At 39.4% G+C, this 20,764-nt stretch overlaps 1 protein-coding gene across 1 annotated transcript in view; it reads right to left on the reverse strand.

Annotated features, from left to right (window-relative positions):
* MGAT4D (MGAT4 family member D) overlaps positions 1-19,186 on the reverse strand; it is a 26,301-nt gene extending 7,115 nt beyond the window's left edge. The window contains exons 1-6 of the mRNA XM_015600703.2: positions 19,033-19,186; positions 11,423-11,575; positions 8,806-8,943; positions 4,311-4,444; positions 1,694-1,740; positions 622-735 (exon numbers count right to left, since the gene is read on the reverse strand). Coding sequence (XP_015456189.1) covers positions 622-735; positions 1,694-1,740; positions 4,311-4,444; positions 8,806-8,943; positions 11,423-11,575; positions 19,033-19,126 — 680 coding nt within the window. The 5' untranslated portion in view covers positions 19,127-19,186. The remainder of the gene's footprint in view (positions 1-621; positions 736-1,693; positions 1,741-4,310; positions 4,445-8,805; positions 8,944-11,422; positions 11,576-19,032) is intronic.
* Between the last annotated feature and the right edge of the window lie 1,578 nt (positions 19,187-20,764).

The following is a 20,764-nucleotide window of genomic DNA, read 5'->3' on the forward strand; positions in this document are numbered from 1 at the left end:
AATTATTATGTTTCTTATAATATCCAACACATTTATAACCAAACGATCATAATCCTTCATATGTAGAAAACTTTTAATTTTTCAAAATTCTTTCATAAACGCTATCATGTTTTATTCTCACAATGACTTTTCCAAATATGTAGCGTAGATTTTATTATATACACTGGAAAGTTGAGGAGGCTAAGGAAAAAAAAAAAGGCTAAATTACCTGCCTAGGATGATCAGGAAATGGAAAAACTGGAACTAGAATCCAGGTGTAATGATTTATAACCCTAGACATTTTTTCCCTCTTCATTATGCTTTTGCTAATTATTATCTGTAAACACGAACAGAGATAATCAGTGATGTGCTGGTGGCAAATGTTTAACAACTGTGTCTCTGTGGCGGAGAGGGGGCGAGCCCTGATTTGCAGCTTTGGCCCATTTCTGTGGTGTAAATGCTCCTGATTTTATGCCACCAACTGACATCGCTGAGCACAGAGTTGAGAAGTAATGCACATAGTCAGCCCTTGCGAGCCAATGGGAGCTGGCTGCATTTGAAATAGGATCCATTCGATGCCGCTTCCAACATTTCATCAAATGAAGTCAGTTATTTAAGGATACAATTTTCTAAATGTCATACCTGTCTAATTTTTGTGAGTCCTCAGTTGATTGCCTGGCATGTGACATGTCTGGATAAAAAAAGGCAGGCATTGAAATCACCTCTAAGGATCCAGACTTCAGTTGTCTTTTGAATCTATAAATAGAAGTAAATGGAGGCTTGTAATTAAACATTTGATTTACCAAAATAACATAGATACTTAAAAAGAACTTCCTTATGCATCTCCATATAATACTTTGATTTCAATTATTTTACATGTTGATACATGATATTAACATCATACAACTAATACTTTGTAGCCAAAGTATTTTAGAAATCATAGACAGACATACCAAAAAATTAAAATACACAGATTACACATTCCAAGCGGTACTTATATTTCCGAAAGTCTAGCGTGCTCCCTTTTTGGCCTTTCTGCCTTCTCAAGCCATTCTGTTTGCCAGGCGTTCCCTTCTACTTACACCTTCAGACTTAGCTCAGTTGTTACTTCTCAAGGAAGTCCTTCATATCTGCAGGTAGAGTGAAATACTTCCTACTCTGTATGTTCTCATATTGCCCTCCCCACACCACTGTGATAACGCCAGCCTCCTTTTGGGGACTTGGTTTTTGCCAGTTCTGTCGCCCACTTGAACATAAAGACTTGGAGGGCTGGGTCAGCATCTTGTCTCATAAATAATTTTGTATTTGTTCATCAGTACGGTCTTGCATACCTTGAGCTGCACACAGCAGGAGGCTGTAAGCAGAAGCAGTGAAGGTAACTTGGCACAGCAAGGAACACAAGAATGCTTTAAAGATAAACTAGGGGGCTTCTCACGGAGGCGATGGATTTCATGGAAAATCATAACCATACTGTGAAAAATATAAATTTCATAACCATACTGTGAAAAATATAGATTTTAATAGTAAATAGCCTCAAAATTGGGGAAAATTATAAGCTACACTTCATCACGGCCCAGAAAGAACGGCAGGTACTTTCTGCACAGCTACACATTAAAAAGAATATCATCACTAATAAAATAATTGGACGGGAAAAAATTGGATAGGAAAATGAAAAAAAAAAAAGCCATTTAAAAATTTATCCAACACTACTTACTTTTTCGTAATCATGTCAACAACAGATGTTAAGTAATCTTCATTACTCTAAAAATGAGAAAAATATTTACTGAAACTGAGGACGCCTCATAGTTTTACTAATACATGTTCGCTAGGTGTAAATTTATTTATGTGTGCAATTTATGATTTATTTATGATATCCTCGTCATTCCTCGTGTTTCCACTTTCTGTAAAAGAGTTTAAAATAGCTATGTGTCTAAAAGGTCTGACTTGAATACCGAAAAGATTTCATTGTCCTTTTTGTCACACTATGAAAGACCACTACACGTTATTTACACTTGAAAATTAGAAGGATACGAAAATTATGTACCTCAAAAGTTTTGCCCTAAAAATGGGATGGCCGATTTCAGAGAACTGCTCTTTTTGAAAATATCTTCATTTTACGAGTATTATATGACAATAAGCTTCCTTTGAAATTATTCCACATTTTTCCAGGCAGTATTACTCAGCCTAATTCTCAGATTTTCTTCTATCAAAAAACTGTGTGTACTTACTCTTCACTGAACACTGTGCTAGATCAGATGACAGACTCATTAGTAAATAGCTTTTGGTAGTTTATTCTCTCAGATGATTTTTTAAAAACATAACCAGTAGCATTTACAAGATGTAACCTCAGGGTTCAAAACATTCCCAATATAAAAATCTGAAACTATTTTGAATAATGACAATTCTACTGTCAAGTCTGAGTACTCTGAAAGTCAACTCTGAATGTGTGTCAGGTTGTTTGTTAAAAATATCAGTGATGATGCAGATAACTCTATTACAGTACTTGTTCTTAAGCTAGCCATAAATGGAGTCACTAGCTATGTGTTACGCACTGAAACAGATTATATTTTAAACATAGTAGTAAAGTTATACTTCTTAAGCATTCTGTATTCCCTTTTAAAATTCCGCCCCCCCCCTTATTTTATTATTGATCTAAACATTTTAGGCCGATGTGCATTGTGTCAGCGGCAAAGAAATAAAGATTGGAATATGTAACACGGAAGGAAGTGACAAAACATTCTGGAGATTATGTATACACTTTCAATATTAAGAAAGCAAATTTGGAGAGCAGGATTATTTCATCTTTTATTTATATTTTCCTATGAGTCCTTCTATGACTATTTTGTTTAAAGTTTTTCTTTCTTCAAAGACATGTTTATTATAGAAAATTCGAACAATAGAGAAAATAAGAAGGACAATAAAGGTACCGCTAATGCCCAACATCCAGAGATAACCATTATCTATATTTTGGAGACCATCATTCCGAGATTTGCTCAGTCTCTTTTGTCCTTATATGTTTCATCTGTCTGTATTATCTATTTTCCCTCCTTCCTTCCTTCTTTCTATCACATTTTATACAGATATTATTATGTTAAACATGATGCTTTACAACTTTTTTCACTAAACAATATGAAATGGACATTGTTTTATGTCAGTGAATATGTTATTCATTCTTTCAGTTGTTACAGATCATTGCAGTGCAGACATAAGTATTTAATCAGTCTCTTATTGGTAGATATTTTGGTTGTTTCTAATATTATGTTTTTTTATAGCATGGAAAACCCTTGAAATAATTACTTATTGAACATGTACTATGTGCCACACATCATTCTAAATCCCTTAAATATATTAGCTAACTTAACTGCCCAAACAACCCTATAACAAAGGTGATGGTATCATCACTATTTTACAGATAAGAAAAGTGAAGCATAGAGAAGTAATTTGTCCAGGTTGACAAGCCAGGGAGTGAAGAAGCTGGCACTTAAACCTTGGCAATCTAGATCCGGAGTCTGTGTTCCCAACTACTGTATTATTTTATTTTTTTTAATTCTTGCCTGATTACCTCCTTTGCATAACTTCAGAGAATTGAGATTTCTGAGATAAAGGATATCCACATTTTAAATCTGATATTTTGCCAAGTTCCCCTACAAAAGGCTTTATGGTATTAATATTTATACAGAACTTTATAATTTTACATGGCACTAGAGGCAAGATAGAAACTTTGGGGCCATTGAGAGATGTAGATTTGAATCTGCTCTATTAATTACTGGGCAAGTTACTTTGGTTAAGCTCATTTCTTCATCTGTAAAATCAGGATAGAACTACCTCCTTTACAGGGGTGTAACACAGGTTATAAATAATGCATATAAAAATGGTCCATAATCCTTCAAATATAGGAAGGAGTCCCTCAATTAATGATAGTCATTGTTTCTACTTAATGTAAATTATCTCTTGATTTGTATACCAATCTTTTATTGGGCTGGGCAGGTTTTATTACTATAGCATCAATTTTAATGCTCTGATCATAAATATGATTTCTGTACCACATAGTATGCAGGGCTCCTAGTAACATATTTAACAATACAATCTTATTTGTCCACACGGAACCGTGATATTTAAATAAACTTTTTAGATTGACATATATAATTCCTTCTCCATGGTATTAAACAGGTATTAAAGATATTGTCTGCTACTCGAAAAAGGCATCTGTGAATTACTTTTTTAATTTAAGAAAAACATTTGCAGTGACACAGTGCCGATCATGGAGGAGGGGTAGTTGGAGACCGCGGGGTGGGAGTAAAATGCGCTCCTTATTCTTCATACGTACGTACATCCGCAACAGAGACGATCACCACGGAGTCCTTCTCCTCCGCCAGAGTCATCCTGGAGACAAGAGAGGTCAACACTTGCTTCAGGTGACTGTGACTTCCCCTCCTCACGGTGGAAATACCCAGCGCCAAAGAAACTGTGGACACAGCAGGACGGAGTCACCATTCAAAACCACGGAAGAAAACACAATTCAGCAAATAAGCATTAGTATATGTGCTTATTTCTATGTCTGGGTTAGCTGTATGGTCACAGGAAGAGTGTTTGGAACTATTACAGAAGTAATCCAAATGGCTTTTCATTTTTATCACATATTTTATTTTCCGCTTGAGGAAATTTCAAGCTGCAGTGGACCATCGGGAAAGGCATTAAACAGACGCCAAGAAGTTCTCACGGTGGCGGGATTCGGTGTAGCGAAAATGAAAACTAACCACTAGCCAGTTATTATAGCGTTCATCCAACTGGGTACCAAACGTCACACTCTGGCTGATTCTCTACCCTTCCTAAGGAGACGCTGGAACCCCAAATAGAAAAAGAACACTATGAAATATTTTCATCTGTGAAAAAAAAATGCGTGAACTAACTCCCAAATGATTTGATGGAATGAATCCATGTCCCTAAGTGACTTTTACTGCCAATAATGACTGAAGCGCTGCGAGAACAGACCTATGTCATCGAAATAGATAGTAATCCTGACCATGCCAGCATCTGGCTGTGTGAGGTTGGGCCTCATACACATCCTCTCCAGCCTCAGTTTCCCCACCTTTATGACGGGGAGTAGGGCTTCCAGGATGGCTAAGTGAGGGACTTGGAAAATCCTCCCCCTAAAGAGCAATAGTAAAACTATCAAAAACAAGGCCCTGATATACGACAAACTGAGAAGCATTTATCTTAGAAAACTTGAACTTCTGTGAGAACAGTAAGAATCAGCATTTTCCTGATTACTACTGGGTTGGAACATCTATTTATGTTTATTGACCTCCGGATGTTCTTCTGTGAAATCCTGTTGCCCGTCTCTCTATTGAGCTGTCTGCAGGTTTCTCATGGATTGATTGATGTCCTTTAGAGATTCTGAATACGAGCCCTTTGTCAGTTATGTGCGTGACAAACATCATCTCCCACTCTGGGTTCCCTTTTCAATGTTTTACCTCTTGATGAACAGAAGTTCTGAATATAGCATCATTTATCGGGTAGTTCCTTTACAGTTAGTGCTTTTTGACTGCTGTCAAGAAATCTTTGCTTATCTTCAGGTCATAGGGATAGTCTCCTGAATATCTTGTAGATGGCTTACTGTTTGCATTTCATATTTATATCCATAATCCACCTGAAATTGACTTTTATGGATGGGGTGAGTCAGGAATCCAGTTTCAAGCTACAGGATCCGCTCTAATGCAGTTCCTGGAATGGCTTCCCATGCCTTGGGATGAGGAATGCATTTATAAAAGTTTATGAGGCCCTTAGGGACCTGACCCCAACCTACCTCTTCTGTTTGAACTACCCTCTCTCCAAACCTGTCTTTAAGTACGTAAAGCCTTTCAGCTTCTCAGATTGACCAAACAGTCCTCTCTCATCTGCAGGCTTTTGCGCATGCCATTCCTTTCTTTGCCTAAAACACTCTTCTTCTGATTCCTTGTCCTAATTCTACTCTTTCCTCTGGTTTCTTGTGCTCATTCTACTCTTCCTAAATTACGTTGGGTGCACAGCTATGTAGTCTCATCTCAACTCTCATAGTACTTATCACCCTTTTGTTGTTACCCATTTGCATTCCTAGGTAGAATGTAAGCTTGATGAGGGAGGGCAGACACTGCTTCTTGCTCGCTCACCATTATAAAGTCCAGCACTAATATAATGATCGGCACAAAGCAATGTCAATAAGTTTGGGATGAATAAATAAATGGCCAATCCCTATTGTTATTTGGCCTCTGCCCCATGTCTTACTGCTAACAGCCTCCAGTCCCACAGTGCAAAACAACCCACACTTTTTTCCCAGGCCCTCTTACCATTAGGCCTTTCACGTTTCTTTTCCTCTACCTGGACAATCATCCTCTCCTCTTCCACTACCCACCACCTACCTTTTCCCTATGTCGCCTGTTCCAATTCTTTCCCCGCTTTATGTCTCAGCTTAGACGTCACTTCCTTCAGAAAGTTTCCCTGAATTCTCCGAGTAGAGATTACCTGCCCTACCTTGTGTTTCCCCTGTCACAGCACCGGGCGCTCTATATTGCAATTGCTTTCTCATTTGTCCCATGAGGACGAGGTCCCTGTCCTGTTCACCACCGTATCCCCAGGGCCTAGCATATGGTAGAAGCCTGCGAAGTGAGAGGACACAGGAGACCTCACAAAGAAATTGTTAGTTAAGCTGCGAAGTCTTACTGGATAAGGGACTTATAAGACAAGTTAGTTGTGGGTTAATAGGAAGTGGTATGTTCATTACAGGCAGTGTGACCAGTGTGTGCTGATCACTTTTCCCATTTGTGGGGACTGTAAGTACTTGTGGTTGCTGGGAAGGTGGGAGGGGGCAGAAACGGAGATTTGAAAGGTATGTACTACTGTGCATATATTAAGTCAAGGAGCTACTTCATCCTAAATGCGCCGAGGATCTATTGGAGAATTCTAAGCAAGAATTGAGCATGGTGAGTTATATATTTTGGTAGGTATCTGAAGAAAGTGTGAAGAATGGACTGACTTTAGTCATACTAAAACCATGAGAAAAATTAAAAGTCTATTTCAATAGACCATGCAAGAAAGGAGGGGGTCAATAAAAAATAATCAGAGAGGGGCTGTAGAGAGCAGAAATTGTTTAAGATATTCTCACAATATAGGGTAAACGAGACTGAAGATGGATCCCCCAGTAGGCTTCAGTACTTTTATAAATATTTTATGTGTTAGGATCTTTTTGTTACCAGGAACAAAATCTGCCTTTAAATTACTGCTGGTAACGGAGGTTTATCTGCAAGCTGGTCTTCCCAAGAACCGAAGAAAAATCATCAAAAGGGCCTCAGAAGAAGGATCGATACATCATACAGCATGGCTGAAAATCACGGAAGATTATTCAGGATGTGACACAGCTCTGATAACTGTGTGATTGCAACACCCCTATGACCAAGACCTCTCTCCCTCCTTCCTCCCACTCTCTATCATGGACGGAAATCACGGAAGATTATTCAGGATGCGACACAGCTCTGATACTGTGTGATCGCAACACCCCTATGACCAAGGCCTCTCTCCCTCCTTCCTCCCACTCTCTATCATGGACTTCTGCTTATGTTTGCTCACGTTTATCCAAGGCTGTGTCTCTTGTTGGTCTCTAACATTTCGCACTCGTTATGCAATGGGTTTTTTTCCTGTGTCTTTCAACTCCTCCTCCTTTAGACTCTGGCTTTTGCATAGGACATACTTTCTCATACATCCACGCACGTGTATATGCACGTATGTATTCACATGCCGCAATCTAAAATATTCCCGCGAAGGAAGCTGATGCAGTTCAAGAGTTTTACAAGTATAATCTCCACAACTTCCTTCATCTTTCTAAATCTCAATTTTCTCAGGTGCGGAAAAGAGATCATCATAGGCCCTACTACACTGGGTTGTGTGGCCTGAATGAGACAATAAAAGCAAACACACATCTCAGTATTTGGAACAGTGAGAATTCAGTCGATGTCAAACAATGTCTCTGGCACCCCATCCCAACGCGACAGGTTTGTTAGAGGCCTGGGATGTAGAACATCACCGCTGATTCCCAAGGAACTGCCGAGAGCAGAGGTCGGCAACCTTTTTCTAGAAACGAACAGACGGTAAACGTTTTTGGCTCTCAGGCCATACTGTCTCTGTTACAACTACTCAACTTTCAACTCCACGTTCAAGTGCGAAAGCAGCCACAGACAACAGTAAGTGATGAGCAACAAATCCATATTTTAAAAAAAGGCAGATCGAGCCTTGGGCTGTAGTTTGCTGACCCCTGGCCCAGAGGGACTCACTCATTGGAATGAACAAGGTTTGTGAGCATAGTGAGCTTTGGAGAGTTGGCCTAATGTCTCTGCTTCTAACTCAAATGCTTTTTCCCTTCTTCGCTATCTGGTGAGCTTGAACTCATTCTTCAAGTCTTAACTTAAACATCACTTCTCTGGTAAAGCTTTTGCTGACCTTGGTCTCCAGAAGGATGAGGAAATAGGAAAGTAACCAGATGAGAACAGATTTATCAAAACCAAGGGAGAAAAGAGCTACCAAGTACTTAGCAGATGCTTAACATATGTTTGACTTACATTAATTTATTTTCAAAGCATCCGCATTAAAATTAAATTTGAATTCAAGTCTCTAAATATTTATTGAACTATTTTTTTCTCATAGACAATCTGTGAAATGATTTCTGGTAATCCAAATTAATGCCAGATAGGCGGGTAGTTTAAATATCAAATGAGTATCATTTTAATGGATTACATTTTAAAACTTAAAAGCATGTCCCAAAGATCAAAATATCTGTATCGATTCTAACTTTCTTACCTCCTGTTTTCTCTTTGCCAATGATGACATCAGGATAGAGTCTGCCTGCTTTCCTTAGATGAGGGAAAAAGAACTTTAAGACTTCAAATGCATTAGATACTGTTTTGTTCTCATCCAATGTACTCACTGTCTTCTCAGCTGAAAGAGAGAAAAAAATTGGGCTTCTGAGTTCACTACTGTAGTGATTTTTCTCTCTCAGGTATAATTTTTTTTTTAAATAAGTGTTAATAAATTAATTCACCAATTAATTTAGTATCTATGTACAAGAGAAATGCTATTAACTGTAAATTATTAAAATCATAAGGCTACAAAATATAACTCAAAAGATTACTGATTCATATTTATTTTAAAAATAATACAGCAGGTCCTCAAATGGCATCATTTCGTTCAACATCCTTTTATTGAGGTTGCTAAGTTGCCATAGGAACTTAACTCTCGTTTCTATCTATTAGCATACAGTAAAATTGGTTTCCTTATATATCACTTCACTTAAAGTCACAGAACCAACCAACAGTATTAAGTGAAGACTTCCTGTATTTAAGTCTAGCGCTGTGAGCTCCACAACCAGAGGCTAATAAAACTATCAATTCCAAATAAAGGAAGTATAACTGAAAGATACTATAATTAATCTGATTTGCTACTTTGATTAATATCACGCCATTAAAGTTTATATCCCTATCATTTCATTTTGTAGCCCCCTAAAATATTTAATGACTCCAATTGTACCATTTATTGAATTTGCCTCTACAATTTTGAAAAAGAACAAAGTTGGAGGCCTCTTATTACTCAATTTTAATTCATAATACACAATACAGTATAATTCATAATACACAATACAATTAAGATGACATGGCATTATGGGAAAAAAATAGATACATGAATCAATTGAAGAGAATAGAGAATCCAGAAATTAATCCACACAAATATGGTCAACTAAATTTTGAAAAAGGTGCAAAGGCAATTCGATGCAGAAAGGACAGCCTTTTTAACAAATGGTGCTAAGACACTTGGACATCTACGGGAAAAAAAATTGAACCTTGACTTATTCTTCACACTATTTATAAAAACCAACTCAAAGGCTTTGCAGACCTAAAATGTAAAACTTAAAACTATAAAATAAAAAAAAGAAAATTCTAATGAGCTAAGTAAAGAGTTCTTAAATACGACATTGAGAGCATACTACATAAAAAGAAAAATTGATAAATTGGACTTCATGAAAATTAAAAATGTTTGCTTTCGGAAAAACACCATAAGGAGAATGAAAAGACAAGCTGCAGACTGAGAGAAAATATTTCCAAATCACATATCCATCTGATATGTATTCAGGATGTATACAGAACTCTAAAAACTCAACAACAAGAAAACAAACCACCCAATTAAAAAAAAATGTGCAAAAAAGACTTGAACAGACATTTCACAAAGAAGAGATACAGATGGCAAATAAGCACATAAAAATTTCCAACATCTTTACACTAGAGAAATACAACTCACAACTATGAGATACCATGGCATTAGAATGTCATAATAAGCATGAGTGACTGGAACTCTCGAACAATTGCTGCAAGGAATGCAAAACGGTATGGCCTCTCTGGAAAAGAATTTGGCAGTTTCTTATAAAGTTAAACATACATTTACCATATGCCCATCAATCCCAGATATCTATCCTAGAAATGAAAATTCTCTTCAAATGAAAAAACTGTACGTGAGTGCTTATAGCAACAGGTATTTGTAATCACCAAAAAAAAAAAAAAAAAAACCACTAAAAACAACACGAATGTCCCTCAACCGGTGAAACAAATGATCCATTATACATTCATACAGTGGAATGCTACTCGGCAATAAAAAGGCAACAGAAAATTGGCCACACAACCACTTGGATGAATCTATGCTAAGTGAATGAAGCCAGTCTCATAGGGTTACCTATTGTGTGATTCCTTCGTGCGGCATTTGGGAAAATGGAAAACTATAGGAACAGAGGACTGATCAGTGGTTGCCAAGAGTTAAGAATGGGGGTAGTATTTGACTACAAAGGAGTAAGTGTGACACGGGACTTTTTATCCTGGACAAAAAGGGAACCGCAAAGGTTGAGGTACAGGATAGTGTGGCCCTTACTTTGGCTACAGTGAGGATAGGTGGAGACAAGACTGGAGAGAGAGAAAAAATAATATGTTAGTCATCATCCAGATGAAGCATGAAGGTGGCCTGACTAGGGTAGTAGAGATGGTGATGGGGAAATATAGACAGATTTGTGAGATATATAGGTTCACGAATCAGCAGGATTGCTTACTGACTGACATGGAAGTATACAGCGGGGAGAGGTAGGAGTCAGAGCTGATGCTCAGGTTTCTGGCTGTGTCTCTTGGGTGGATCATGGTTAGTAGCACAATTCACAGAGATAGGAAACACAGGAAGACCATTTTCCAGGTAGAGATGAGAGGAAGTATATCCATGTCTCTTACCTGATTTTTCTGTGTCTCATAATAAAAGAATGAGTACTGACTTAGTTATATTTCTTGGGGAGAAATGCCCTAAAACCAGAAAGCGTAAAATCTAAATTTCTAAACACAAACTAACAAACAAACAAACCACCAGACACAAAAGCAAAGGCAACACAAACCTAAGTTTACTGATAGATTTTTTTTAACATCATACTTCATTCTATTCAACACTTTTATCAGCTGTTGGTGATTTCTTTTAGTTTGGTTTTTTAAATGTAGAATATTTTCCTTAAACTCCAAAATACGGTTTCTGCAACTGAATAGTTGATTACCTGCAAAGAAAACATATATATTTAAGTTTATACATGTAGCAATGGTATCATTCACTTTTCTAAAACGTAACAAAAATGTAAAATATATGCTTCAATATAGCTATATATAGCACTGTTTATATATGTATATATAGTGCTATATATATTATATACACACACGTACATACACACGCATACACACACACACACACACACATACACACACACACCAAAGACTGGAAAAAGAATGAAATGTTAAAAATAATATCTAGAAGACGGGGTTATCAATGGTTATTGCTTTAGTATGTTGTGCTTTTCTATGTTTTCCAATTTTTCCATTTTGTGCATATATCAGGTTTGTACTTAGAAGGAAAAACCACTTGCGCCAAAAAAATTCACTCCTAAGGATTTATCTGAAGAAAATGACCAAAATATGTACACAGATTTGGTTCTAAGGCTGTTCAACATACACAGCATTATTCAACATGGTAAGAAGATCAGAAACATCCTAAATGCCCAACAATGGAAATATGCTACTTACAGAATATCCTCTTGAGAGAGGAAGAGCGCTGGTGGCTCTGCTGTTAAATTATGTACAAACGAAGACCAGTTTTACCACTTAATGTTTGTGTGACTTGGGCAAGCTGTTTAATTTTCGTTAGCCTCTATTCCTTCGCATGTAAATGGACATATAAGAACCCTTGTCTCAGAGTCGTTGGGAAGATATAATCCGAGAATGCATGCAAACCACATGGCAAAGCACATTAAAAAAAGCTTTGACAAATGTCTAATAAATGTTATCAATGGACTACTCTTTATTCCTTTATGCGTGGAATACTATGCAGCTATGACAACCACCTTAGAGAAGAATATTTAATGCTGTAAAAACAACTGTAGTTTTACAGATAAAACTATGTATAAAATACTTTTCGAAAAGAAGTACATACACATATAGTAAAAAAAAGAGTACAGTTTATATAACCTTTGGTTTGTTGGATAACTTTTTATTTCCTATTTTTACATTTTTTGTTTCTAAAATCATGTTGCATCGCTTCTATAATCACACACATACACAAAATAACAAATGAAAAAGTAAACACCTTTTATTTGCCAGGTACTCTGGGTCAATGGAAATACAAAAATAAAAAACGACATGGTCAGTTTTGGCCTCCAGGAAGTGTTTTAGGCTAATTGGTAGAACGAACCTAGCTGATAATATAAATCTACGTGATATAGTTTCTCTTCTCCTTGGCTTTTAACTAAGAAGCCCACACATAGGTCACACCAGCGCCAAACACGGGTCGCCAGCTTTATTTGGGGCTGACAACGGGGACACCGCAGAGTGCACCGGGATGTCCTTCTTCCCCACCCAGGTTGACTTTCCCCCACTCTCAGCCATTATCGAGAGAGAAGATGGACAACTAAGGGGCCACACATGTGCTTATGACCTCGGAGGAGAAAGTACAGAGGTTGATGGCGGGGCCTCCTTTCAGAGAGAACATGAAAGAGGACGAGAAAAGAGCCAGACACGGCCCAAGTTGCCTCTCCGAGGAAGCGACTCTGCCTCCTCAGTGTGGCCTGTGAAAGTCAAGTCTACCAAACCCCCCATGTGGATGTCTTCTGAGACACTCAGAACAGGGGCTCTGCAAACCTAGAAGCTGTTCGTTCTTGCAGGGGAACATGGGGAGAATCCACAGTGAGGTTAAAAAGGGATCTGGTTGAGCTCACCTTTTGTTGTGCTGTGATGAGGAGCTTGAACTTTTACTATAGACCCGTGTTTCCTAAACCTTTCTTCTGAAACACCTCTAATGGCAGTGAATTTGAACAGAAGGGGTGCAGGCGAAGGCATGACCTGAAATAGCCCACCACATTCATGGAATTTCTGGGAAGCTTCTTTAAAATGTCTACGAGTTGTGTGGCCCATTCCGCAGTATGCATCTGCTTTAATATAAAGATAATGGAGTTGTGTCTCCAGGTCCAACATTTTCCAGGTGACTAATTGTATATCTTAGAAGACCCCTACGGACTGTCATGGGAACAACCATTTCAGTGGAGGAGCATAGCTGAGGACCGTTAGGTACAACACGTGGCCGTACAGAAGATTGTTTCAGGAAGGCAAAACTAAAGCCAGAGAAACCACCACTTAGGAACCTAGAGTGATAACATTTTCATGCAGGAGATGATAAAAGGGTAAACCAAGGTAGAAAGGATCAGGAAATGGGGCTGACTATGAGAAATACCTGAGAGCTTTTAAAGAAAGACTTAGTAACTGATTGAGAGAGTGGAGACCAGAACCCCTGCTGGGTTTCCAACAGGACTACTAGATTTCTAACCAGGGACTCAGCCTGGACTGGGAAAAGGTACTCAGCCTGGACCTGCAACTATCCCAGATAAACAGGGCCGGAGGTGCTTATGAGGTTTCCAGATGCGTGGTAAACATTTGGCTATATGACCTTGAAGTTCGAGAGTGGGATTAGGGCTGGTATTGAGAGTCTTGAGATGCATTTGTAAAATGGAGCAAGAAAATGTAGTGATGAAATACTGTCCCAGTCTTACCTGGGGACAGGTACTTCGTCCCTGCCTTGGCTCTCACACTAGCCTTAGCCTAGGGCAGAGGATTCAGTCTTTGAAATCCAGCAGGGTGCTATTATCAAATGAAGAGATTTGTCAGCATAGAAACTGATTTGAGTGATTCTAAAACTGAATCATGCTTCATCAAAAAACTGCAACTATCCCAGATAAAGCTTAAATAACCACATAGCGGATACTACTTGAGGATGCTCACAAATTTTGGATGTAGATGTAGTTTAACCAGCATCAACCTGTGTTGTTGGGGTTCCCCAGGTAATAGTCTCGTTGCAAAATGGGTGGTGTGTTTGGAGTTGATATACCATGGGTGATGCAACATATCTGGGCTTCGACAATGTAAGTCAGTCCTTGAGGGATCAATTTAGTAAACATGAAAAGAAAGAGTTTTCTCTAGAGGAAGTAGTATTTGCAGAAACAACAACATAGACATATTAGAGGACATGATCTCTAGTCTTAGATCTGCTTCTTATATATTCTTACCTGATAATTCAATTCATAAGTATCCTATATAAATATTTGCATTATTTGCACATTCACTCAGGTATTTCATGAGTATGGATTGTTATAAAATTATTTTGCAAAGGTGTGAAATAAACAGTAATTCAATATTTTGAGTCACTTGTGCTAAAACTGTGAAAACAAACACCAGTCCATGTGTGCAATGGGCCAACGTGACTTCTACCCATAAGCAAGGGTCCAGATGAGGTCAAGGGGCCAAGGTACTGCCCTCCAGTAAAAATAAAATGCAAGCCACGTTTGTAAGTTTAAATTTTCCAGTAGCCACATTAACAAAGGTAAAAAGGAACAAGGGAAAGTAATGGTAAATAATATATCTCATTTAATCCAATATATCTAAAATATTTTTCCAACATGTAATCAACATAAAAAGTAATTTACGGAATAGTTTACATTCTCTTTTTTTTATATTAAGTACTCTAAATTCTGTATTTTGTACTTACAGTACATCTTAATTCAGATGCTAAATTTTAACAGTTATAGTGAAAAACAATAAAATTTTGCTTAATGGAGAAGCAAATTTAGATTACTTAAAATTAAATTGAAAAATTCAGTTCCTCGTTTGGACTAACTACATTTCAAGTGCTCAGCAGCCACCTGACTAGGCGCCACCACACGGGGCAGCCCACGTCATGACACCAGCTGTGGGCTTATTTGAAATGCGGTATCTCAGTCCTCACCCTCAGACCTACTGAGTCAGAATCTGCATTTTAATAAGATTCACAGGCCAGTGGTATGCCTGCCAACATTTGAGAAGCACTGTTGTAGACTTCCTTCATTATCTGTCTCACCATTGACTTCACCATAGAGTTCGGGAACGTATTGCCTCTAGCTGCACTATTATTATAACTGCCTCTTAATTGGTCTCTCACCTCCAACTTTCTGGAAACTTTGCTCAAAGACTTTAAAAGGTTCCCTGAATGCTCACTGAATAAAGTCCAAAAGACTTGCCTTAGTATATAAGGTCCTATGGGATATGGCCATATCCTAACTTTTCTACCTTATTTCATTCACTAAACACCCCCGGTAAGGAGAAGCACGCTGACTTTTTTGTTCTTCCTTCCATTAAATAGTTACTACGTGCCACTCACTGTGTCGTGTGGCAGGTAAACAAACATGAAGTCAGGTTCCTGATCTAAATGAACTGACAAGCAGGCTGCAAGGGCTGGGAGAAGGGAGCATATATTTAAACAACTCGGTACGATGGAATTGTCAAAATAGTATTATCCTCCAAGTGCTACAAGCAAAGGGAGACAGGAACGATGAACAGCCCACGCGCCCTTGGATTCAGGACTCCAACTAAGAGCTGCACCTGGGAGCTGCTCTCCTCACTAGTTCCGCTCCTTGGGATTTTGTAGGCATCCTCCCACAAGGTCGTAGACCTTGGTGATTATATATGGTTTCCCACTTGGATGGGGAGAAAGGGAAAACCCCAAAACATTCACTGATAAAGTCTGGGTGCCCAGAAACGAGCCCTCTCTGCGGCGCTGAGGGGCATTCTCACCCCGAAAAGCGCTGAAGTGCTGGACCCACAAAGGGTCTCATGCTGCCAGATGAAAAGGGGCAGGACAGAGGGAGATCCATCGCGGAGCTGGTGGAAAGTCTGCGAGGCGGCCTGCAGGTGCGCGGCCGGGGGTGGCCAAGACGTGTGCGTTTGCTGCAGCACAGCCGAACGGCGTTTTGGTTTCAGGTAAATGCCCAGAAGTGGAGTTTTCCAGGAAACTCACAACCGTTTTACACAGTGGCTGCACTGATTTGCATTGCCACCAACAGTGCACGAAGGTTCCCTTTTCTCCGCATCCTCACCAACACTTGTGATTCCTTATCTTTTTTATAATAGCCATCTACCAGGGGTGAGGCGGTAACTCATGGTGGTTTTGATTTGCATTTCCCTGGTGATTCGTGATGTTGAGCATCTTTTCACGCAGATGGCTTCCTATCTCGATCAGAATAAAAGTCATAGTTCCTACTGGCGTCTCCATGATGTCATCCTGTACAACTCTCTTCCTTGCTGCTTTCTGTCTTTGGCCTCCGGGCCGTTTCTTAAACACATCCAGCTGATTCCAGCACGGGGTCTTCGCATGTGCTTTTCTCATTGCCTCGAAGACTCTTCCTCAGATACCCACACAAAATGCTTCCTTACTTCATTCGGGAATCTCATCGAATATGACTTTCTCAGAGAATTCTTTTCCGACACCCCTATCTAAAATAGTACTTTCTCTTCCCTGACGTTATACAGCAATTACATCATTCGCATTTGTTGTTGATTTCTCCTAACCCCATAAAAGTAAGCTCCGTAACAGTGAGGGCTTTCTAAAATTTTGTTCACCTAGTTTCTACAACATGGATAGGTACTTATCCATTCACACATTCACTCACTCATTCATTCATTCAACAAATATTTTGCATACCTATTTATATGCCAGGCATTTTTCCAGATGCTAGGGACACAGCAGTGAACCAAACAGGCAAAAAAAAAGACAAAAAAATTCCTCTCCTCAGGGAGTTTACGTATTTGTTGAACAAATTAATGAATTATTAATACAATGAATTATTAATACTATGAATTTGTAGAAACAAAAAATTATATACACATAAAATTATTTTTAAAAGGAAAAATAATGAAACAATAGGTGGTATCTTATCTTTCTAACAAATATTTCCAAATTTTCATTTATAAGAATCACAACTATAGATCAAAATTTTAAAATATTGTGACTATCTTCGGTGTTTTATAAAAATCACTACTTCAGAAACTAAACGTAGTCTGTGTTTTCTTTTGTTGATGTAAGAACATTCCATTATACTACCAGGATTTCCTAATTATTTCAGACCTAGGTTCTACAGAAATACATACACAGAAAAAGAAAACTCTTTTTTGTCGGCTCATTTGAGAGTAGTGCATTCTCAAGAACGATATCTCATTTTTTGAACTTGAACATATGAATGATGAGAATATAAACACTGTGAAGAGCCAAGTGTGTTTTTTCTGTTCGTAACTAGAAAACACGTTAAAATGGTTGCATGTATCCCAAAGCCTAGTTTCATCATATGAACACTAGCTGTATTAAAGTGACATCTGAGATTGCTAATCTAAATCGCTTTCCAAAATTACTATAAAAGGTTTTATATTTTGCTTTCTAATTATGAGTGATGGCCCATTTTTTGTTATAAAAGTGCTCACTGTTTATTGTTCTAAAGTAAAAACACATTTGGATAATGTTCTTTTAGAAAATGAAGAACAGAAAAAGTGTATAAAATTATTAAAGATTAGTATAAATCAGATAAATTACTGTTTTTAATATTTGAAACAAATGGGGTACAATGTTTGTAATTGTATGTACATGACAAAATTTAGTATTAGAGGACATAAACATTAATTAGAGGACTAAAGCCACTTGCAAATTTGATTCTTGACAGGACTACCAAAATTACTTGTGTGCACCTGAGTCATAACTGTGTTTAAGAACAAGAATGAAAATTTAACCTAAAACAACCTAAGGACAATCTTGGAAGTCTAGCTTAATATATTTACAGAATTCCTAAGTCTTAAGTTCAAAATTCAACTATATGGACGCTAAACTGCTACACTATAGCCTAGAGTTGAAAGATAAAATACAGGAAACCTAGTTAAATTTGAATTTCAGATAAACAACTTTTTAGTATAAATATATCCCATGTAATTTTAATAGTAAAAACTTACTGTTTATTTGAAATTCAAATTTAACTGGGCAGCCCCTATTTTTATTTGCTAAATTGGCAACCCAATAGACAACAATAAGTTAAAACCTTGATGTGTTTCAAAGTGGTAACGCAAGTCACACGGTCCATTTAAGAAAGCTCATACGCTAAACTAGAGCTCTAAGCTGGTCGATTATGTCTCTCTCCACCGTCTCATTCCTTTACAAAAAGTACTTCAGAGAACCTTTAAGTGTGGCTCAATAACATAACATAGAACAGGAATGAGGTAGGACGTTGGATATGGGAGAGTTGTTCTTGGAGTCACGCATCCGCGTTTCTGGGAACGCTGGGACGGAGGGTGCGGGGAAGCTGGGCACAGATCGGTCCCCTTGAACCTTTGGAGGGAAACGGCGCCCGCAGATGCGGCCCGAGGCCCCGCAGGCCAACCCGTTAGCGCGCGCACCCAGCGGGGTCCAGGACACCGGTGTAGACCCGGACGCCCGTTACGATTCAACCGCCGGCCGGACAAGGGCATCGGGGACTCCACCTGCACAGCCCCTAACACGAGAGCAGGCGACCCCGCCAGGACCCCACGTCGCCCTCCTCCTCTCCGACCCGGCCGCCCCAGCAATCCTGGAGCCCCGAAGCCGGGAAGGCGGGAAAGTTGGCGGGCGAAGTCACCCGCCGCTTACTGGTTTGAGTCATCCTGGAGATGCAGAAGCAGGAGAAGCTGAAGAGCATGACAGCGACGAGCGCGATCAGCAAGTTCACGCGCTTGGCCCTCATGGAGCTGGCCCGGCGGGGCAGCGGGCAGTGCAGCGGGTGGAGGCGACCAGCAGCGCCCACGCCCACGCCCACGCCCACGCCGCCCAGGGTGAGCACCACGGCGCCTGCGCCCCCGGACGCGCGCCCCTGCGCACCCTCCGCACGGTGTCGCCGGGCCCCCTGCACGCCCGCCCTGTGGGAGCTTCCTTCCCTGGGAGAACTGCTGAAACCTTTCTCCTTTGCATAGGGCTCAGCGCTTAGAATCCAAACCGCTTGCTAGGGCCGCTGGTAAAGTGCATGCGACAAACTATGGGAAAAAGCTCCCCACCGCCTGACACGTGGTGAGTGCTCCGTGGCTTATTTTCCTGTCGTAGTGACTTTTGCGCCAGACTCTGGGCTAAACAGTTTGCATGTATTATCTTGTTAAATCTTCACAACATCCCAGTTTTTTAAAGAATAAAATGAAGATAAAAATAGCATCTACCTACTATACTATTATTTTCATTTTCCCTTGGAAAAAAAAAATTTTGAGCCATAGTGAAATCCAGCAACTTGCCTCAGGTTGCACAGATAGTAGTGGTTCCTCTACAAATTTTGTTCATAGATAAGAAGTTTCTCAAGAAAATATATCTCTACTTGGAGATCATTAGCTTTAAATGATAGCCATCACATATCCAAATGGCCCGGGGGGCTTAGATTTTTGTGTGGGAAGTGCTCAACCTCAGAACTTCAGCTAAATCCCCTTATGTTTATTATTTTTTTATTTGTTGGTATCCCCTCCCCCCGGACAGGAGCAGGGAGTCAACTTTTGTTATATATACCATGGGTAGCTGCCCAAGGGAGATTTGCTCCGTTCTGCCAAGTTTAAGTATCAGTTTCTCAAGCTTTAAGCCAAGGCTGGGACACACTAGGGGAACATCAGTAGGGGAACACGCTTTGGTCTTCTTAAATGTGGTTTTCTATTTGGGTTCTCCACACTGATCATTTCTATTTGGGGCTCACTGGCAGTGCCTGGTAATAAGCATTCTACTTCAAATCAGCACTGCACCACTGGCTGGGCTAGTTTTTGGCCCTTTGAGAGGGAGAAAGATTTGAACACATGCCAGCCTGAGGATGTCATTATGAGCTGTGTTCTCATGAGCTAGTGGCCGGGAGGTGTGGCCTTCAGTTGAGCAGTGACACAGCCAGATTCCCAAAGAGGGAGCCGGGATGAATAAAGAGCTCATCTTTATTCTCCTTCATCCCATCAACCTCCCGTCGGTCTTCACTTTGGCTAAGCTCCACTGAAAGCCAGAAAGCAAGAACGTTTGGTTTGATGTACTAGATCATACGAACCTGCCTCACGGGTGTGCAGCAGGGTAGACAAAGATGCAGAGTCGACCAAAGTGGGGGAAGGAAGCTCCCAGCACAGAGATGCCTCCCAAATCAATATTTCATTGTTCTCTTACTTGAACTCGTTTCACATTTTCAGTTGCCTTTAAAATTCAAAGTAGCACTTTGCTCATATCTTCATGTTTCTGGAATCGGCATGTGTTTTCCGGTCAATTTTTTACATTTGATATAATTATTTCTTCTTCTTTTGTATTTTTTTTCCCAAAGAAAGGAAAAACCAAAATCATGCTAGTCGGTCAATGGTTTGTCTGTGAGCCAGAACACATG

The sequence above is a fragment of the Pteropus alecto genome, unplaced genomic scaffold (assembly GCF_000325575.1).
Source record: "Pteropus alecto unplaced genomic scaffold, ASM32557v1 scaffold50, whole genome shotgun sequence".
NCBI lineage: Eukaryota > Metazoa > Chordata > Mammalia > Chiroptera > Pteropodidae > Pteropus > Pteropus alecto.